Genomic DNA, 6,297 nt, shown 5'->3' with positions numbered 1-6,297 from the left:
TGATCATAATCACTTTGTCTTGATAATTTGATGCTGATACTTCCCATGCTAAACATTAGTCACATATTGATACAAATCATGGCAGTCTTTTGCTAAAACAAGTGTATGAAAACGCCACAATATGCAACGGTCCTGGTCAGCGACGGTCCCCGTCAGCCCCGGTTCCAGTGAGGGCAGCTCAGCTGTTAGACACTGTTGATCAGCGAGGTGTATTTCTGCCGCCTCGGGACGGTTAGGCCTATCGTCTTTACTTCCTTTTGCGCATGCGTGTCAGGATAGTGGGACGAAATTTAAAATGGCTGAGGCCGTCGCAGAACAGATTAATTCGCCGAAGATTTCCTGTTGTAGTCGTAATTCTGCTGTTAAAATCAATGAGTGTGTACAAACCAAGATAGACAAGACAATATGTGACTATGAAACACTAAATGAAGATCAGAAAAGCACAACCAAAGCTCGGTTTGATGAGGTAATATGAAATAAGTGTGACCGTAAACAATATTGACACATGAAAACACTGTGCTACATTTTTACTTACTGTCAATAAATCAGTAAACATTCAATCAAACTTTCAATTGATGTACCATTAAATTCTATCTGTGAGGTCGTAGAGCAGCAAAGGTTCCCCAAACCCCTGCCTGGGATATTCTTTCAAAACATTTGTCCCCGGCTCGTAACTCCATTTTGAACACACTTTAGCTGCTTCTGTTCATTGTTCTCAAAGCACAACAGAAATATTTGAAAAAACAAATATCGTCAAGGACACGGCCTTAGTTACAGACATATCTTCACATCCAAAGACACATACAGACACTCATTCTTTCCATTCACAATACAGTGGAACCTCGAGCTCCTACCCAAAACAATAATACAATCAGAAACACTAACAGAATTCAGGACATGCACCACATATATAACGTATTCGAACATATACAAAACCTACAACATAACTAACACTCACTGCTTTTAAACTGTTTTTATCCTTTATAGCAAATAATAAAAAAAAATCCCTGTTCATAACAACGCACTACAGTACAAGACTGACTTCCGTAATCGTGGATATCAACATCTGCATCTTCATCTTCAAACCTTCCTCCGTCAACAGGTTGGGCGCATATGGGTAATAATCCTGCAATTGGGTAACAGTTACCCATTTGCAGTAACAATTTTATTACTGAGATGGGGAATAAAGGGAAATAAAAACACAAAGTTCTTTTAAACACTTAGTAAAAAAGAGTAAAAAAGGGCGTTAGTGTTAGATCTGAGTCAGATCATTTTGTTTGTAATAATGTTGAGATTATAAAAAAAATTATAAAGAAAAGGGAAAGAAAATGAGCAATAATAATGCAATGTCAAGATTATTAAATAATGCTATTTATTTAAAATTAATAACTCTTGCCTTGAGTTTTCTTTCTCAAAGTGGCGTCGTGCATGATAGATGGGTTGCGACGCAGAAATGGTTGGCAGCGCTACGATGGAAGGGTTTTAAAAACAAGCGGCCCATGGGCCTTAACGGTCACCTGAGTCCTACAGTATTAATTTTTGTTGTTGAAATATGAAGTTATGATGTCAATCATCCCTACCAAAATTTGAGTAAAAAATAGTTAAGTATAACTTTAAGTTAAGTTTGTCAGGACAATTGATCATTCCTAGATCGAGTTTCAGTTAATTACGCCTATTAGAACTAGTTTTTAAGTTTTAAATAGTTTTTTTCCAAAATTACAGCCATGGTGGCAGTATAAGATTTTTTATGGACCTGAAAAACCCCATTTTGCCAGGACCATGAGTTGATCAGGCCAAGTAAAACTTGATTTTAAGTTTGAAATAGTTTTTTCAAAATGGTGGCCATATTGTATTTCTGATCAACCCGAAAACACACATTGTCAGGACCATGAGTCGATCATTCCTACCAAGTTTCAGTTAAATTGGACCAGTTGAACTTGACTTTAGTTTGAAATAGTTTTTCAAAATGGCGGCCGTGGTGGCCATATTGGATTTCTGATCGACCCGAAAAAATAACAACACTTGGTCAGGGAGTTGTCGGTAACATTCTCATGAAGTATCAATGAAATCCCTTTGACAGTATTTCAGCTTAAGTTGAAAATGTAAAATGTTAACGGACGAAGACGGATAGCAATATAATAGGTCACTTGAGCTAAAGCTCGGGTGACCAAATAAATACCATAGCGCATGAAAAAAATCCTCGTGATTTATTTTAAAATTTTGTCTGCCGTATCCTTTACCAAAGGGGACAATTTGAAGAAACGGAGGTGTGGTCCCGACGGTGGCAGAGCTGGGTGGGCCCAATAGGGGAAATTAAAGTTAATCTTTAAAATTCTTCACCTTCTGTAAAAATCGAAATCGAGGGAATTTGCCCAAATTTTGTCTATAAGTGTAGAACATCCTTTACAAGGGGAAGTCAATTTTGTATAAACGGAGGGTGTTGCTCCTTTTGGGACAGTGGGGTAGGGTCCATTAGGGAGAACATAGGGATTTTTTTTGAAAACCCTACTTCTTTTGTACGAATGGAGGAATTCATACCAAAGGGTTCTCCCAAGGCCATTTAGCTGATAGGATCAGGTAGAAATTCACTCTGCCATATCACCTTAAACTATTAACTGTATCACCTTGTTATTTGTACTGAGGGGGTCTTTCGCTCAAGAATTTGACACTGATTAAATAACAAGGCTGTGTTAAGTCCAGCAATGACTCCATTGTCAGTTGCACGGTGGCGTGTGCCTCAGGTGTCCGGTAATTGGGAACCTGTGCAGAGGCGTGAAAAAAGAGGGTTATTTACAGTGATCGTTTTTTAGCTCACCTGGCCCGAAGGGCCAAGTGAGCTTATGGCATGGTGCGGCGTCCGTACGTTGTTTGTCCGTCCGTCCGGCATCAACTTTCTACTTGAAACAACTTCTGAATATGGCCAGTAACATGCTGGGATGAAGGGCTACCAAGTTTGTTCAAATGAATGATCTTTGCCCATTTTCAAGGTAACAGGGGTCAAATATGTTAAAAAACTTGAAACAACTTCTTCTGAATAACCAGAAGGCCCAGGATGATGATATTTGGCCAATAACATGCTAAGATGAAGCACTACCAAGTTTGTACTAATGAATATTCAAGGTCACAGGGGGGTCAAATATGTTTAAACTTTTAAACAATTTCTTCTAAATAGCCAAGAGGTCTAGGGCGTTGATATTTGGCCAGCAGCATTATTGGATCAAGGGCTACCAAGTATGTTCAAATGAATGACCTTCACCCATATTCAAGGTCACAGGGGTCATATATGTTGAAATCTTTAAACAACTTCTTCTGAATAATTGCACTGATTGGTGTTATTTCTTTAACATTAAGTACTCTACTTATAAATATATGGAAAGACAAACTCACTTTGAAGGTTGTCTTTTATACACAGCAGTATGAGTTACCTCAAGGTGCATTTACTGTTTCTATGTCTCAATCAAACAGATAAGAAGAGAAAAGAAGAGAATTGACATAGAACTTATGAAGATGGTACAATGGTGGGCGCCAAGATCCCTCTAGTTGTTCAAATGCACCCAACATGAGAGTCATGTTAAATTCATACACTTTTATAAATTTGTAATAATATATGAAAAAGAAAATAAAAACATTTCAGGCACGGCAAATTGTGAATAAATTCATTCACATATGATTCATATTAATAATACCAGTTAAAAATAAAAAAGATTAAAGAAAAGTCAAATGATCTGTAAATTGAAAAATGCCCTTTTCTGCAATTCGGTTCAGGTGTACAGTAACAAATTCTGAGTGTCAAAGGGATTTTTAGGTCACCTGAGACAAAGTCTCAAGTGACCTATATCTATTGCGATCGCCTTTTGTTCGTTGCGTCGTGCGTCCGTAAACAATTTACATTTTCAACTTCTTCTCCAAACCCACTGAACTAATTTCAATGAAATTTTGCAGAAACCTTCCATGGCCAAAGGTCAACCAAAAATAGTTGCAGGTTTGGTCCCCGGCCCCCAGGGGCCTGAGGGGCGGGGCCAAAAAGGGTCTAATTGACTAAAATTTCAAAAATCTTCTTCTAAGACCCAGATATGGTAGAATCAAACACTCTTCATAGATGGAAGGGTCTTAAGGTGCTCTACCAAAATTGTGAATTTCATGACCCTGGGGTCTTACCTGTACCCCTGGGGAGGGGGTAAACTTTACTATAGTTTATATAGGGAAATCACATTTTGGACCAAAATTTGTTTAATTTTCATTGGAAGTAATTCAATTTGGGTTAGCATTATCAGTATTGGATAGCAGTTTGATGGTATGCACATATGAGCCCTGACTGACCCCCCGGGGCTGATTGGTGGGGCCAAAAAGGGTCAAATTGACTGAAATTTCAAAAATCTTCTTCTCAAGACCCAGATATGGTAGAATCAAACACTCTTCATAGATGGAAGGGTCTTAAGGTNATTACATGTTAATAACTTGATTGGAATTATAACCCTGAGTTGACAGTTTGATACTTTGAAAATGTTGAGCCAGCCCTACCCCAAGGGCTGTAGGGTGGGGCCCAAAGGAGTCAGTGTGCTAAAATTTCTTCATTTTCCTTGTTTAGAATCAGAGGTGCTAGTTTCAAATACTTTTTAGTCTTAAATCTGTATGCTAGATATTGAATAAGGTGGTTTTATTGTTTTTTTTCACTGAATAATATTTCTGTTCGTGTTAAAAACAAAATCAACTCTCTGTATAAATATATCAGGTGACCGTTAAGGCCCTTGGGCCTCTTGTTTCTGATACTAGCGCAGTGCCTAGTGGTTTTGAACATTTAACTTGAGCTCCATTACCGTATATTTGCATATTTTGTAATGTTTTATTACTCTTAACCTTATTGTCAAGGAGTTGGTTTGATTACAATCATCATATTGCTGTCACTGTTTGTATAATCTAGAGCATGGATCACCTTGAGTCTGCTCCGTCGTCTGTCTGTTCGTCATTCTGTCCCTCCTTAAACAATTTTTCGTTCGCGCTATTTCTCAAAAAGTACTAGAGGGATATTTCTTAAACTTCACATTAACGTTCCCGAGGGTCCTCTGTTATGCATATCAAAATTTATTGAGTAAAAGTTTGTTAGCACTATTTCTCAGAAATTATCCGATGGATCTTTCTCATAATTCACAGGAAGGCTCCCCATGGTGGCTAGATACAATGTATGCATATTAAATCTTGACACTTAATGTATACAAAATGGCCTACAGTCAGCTGTCATCTTGGATTATGACAGTGAAGGTTTGTTATCGCTATTTGGCTAACTACTGGATGGATCTTTCTCAAGTTTGGTATGTACCTTCCCCTTGGTCTGTAGTTGTGCATGTTTACTTTGAAACTGAACAGATAAGCAAAATGGCTGACAGGTGGCCATTTTGGATTTTGACAGTATATTAATTTTGTTATTGCTATTTCTAAGAAAGTGATGGAGGGATCTTTCTCAGATTTGTTATGTAGGTTCCCCTTGGTAATTTATTGTGCATGTTTACTTTTGTGACTGATGGAATAAACAAAAATTGTTGACAGGTGGCCATCTTGAATTTGACAGTTAAAGTTTGTTATTGCTAATTCTCAGAAAGTACTCCCTCAAATTTAGGTTCCCCTTGCACTAGGAGATACCTTTCTCTTATTCTACTCATTTTGCTCGTAATCATTTCAACTTTTAAATGATATTAGCACATGTTTTAAAAGATTAACACATGTTTTAAAAGATTAAATCATGTATTATAAGATTAGGGGTGGTAAGTGATTATTACGAGTGGTTAAAACTTATTAAGAGTAGTTTTGTGATATTAGGAGAAGTTGTGATTACCTGTTGGCACAGAGCCAAATTTTAGGTAGCAGCAAATGTCGACCGACCGCGGGTACGTTTCACGCTGAGACGGTCGCACGGTCGCGTGGCCCGACTGGTTTTCTTTTATCTGTGCTAGTCGCGAGCCCAACAAAACACTACCATGTTACATGTGAGGCAAAAATCAGTTCTTCGGACCTTGTCACTTATTTTGAATAAACTTGTGAAATCTCACACTGTTGTTGTTGAAAGTACAGTTACGCGTCAGGTGATTTTGGTACTCAGTCGAGAAATTGTAATCCCTGTCGCCCGTAGACATTGGATGGCCGCAGAAGAAACGCCGGCTATATCGGTTACGGTACTACAGAAAAGTAATAACGCCAGCAAATGTTACTTTGTGTAATCCCGGGAAAAAAGACGTCTTGTAGTGGATATTTAAAAATAAACGAGTCCCACAAGATCTATTCTTAATTCACCAGTTGTGCTAA

At 38.0% G+C, this 6,297-nt stretch overlaps 1 protein-coding gene across 1 annotated transcript in view; it reads left to right on the top strand.

The window, feature by feature from the left end:
- The first annotated feature begins 271 nt into the window (after positions 1-271).
- The window catches only part of LOC110445784, a 73,943-nt gene continuing 67,917 nt past the window's right edge, over positions 272-6,297 (top strand). Inside the window, exon 1 of the mRNA XM_021490575.1 lies at positions 272-466. Coding sequence (XP_021346250.1) covers positions 296-466 — 171 coding nt within the window. The 5' untranslated portion in view covers positions 272-295. The remainder of the gene's footprint in view (positions 467-6,297) is intronic.

Source organism: Mizuhopecten yessoensis, unplaced genomic scaffold (assembly GCF_002113885.1).
Source record: "Mizuhopecten yessoensis strain PY_sf001 unplaced genomic scaffold, ASM211388v2 scaffold265, whole genome shotgun sequence".
In the NCBI taxonomy this organism is placed as follows: Eukaryota; Metazoa; Mollusca; class Bivalvia; order Pectinida; family Pectinidae; genus Mizuhopecten; species Mizuhopecten yessoensis.
Note: the sequence above shows the minus strand (reverse complement) of the source record. Positions and strands in the feature narration are given on the sequence as shown.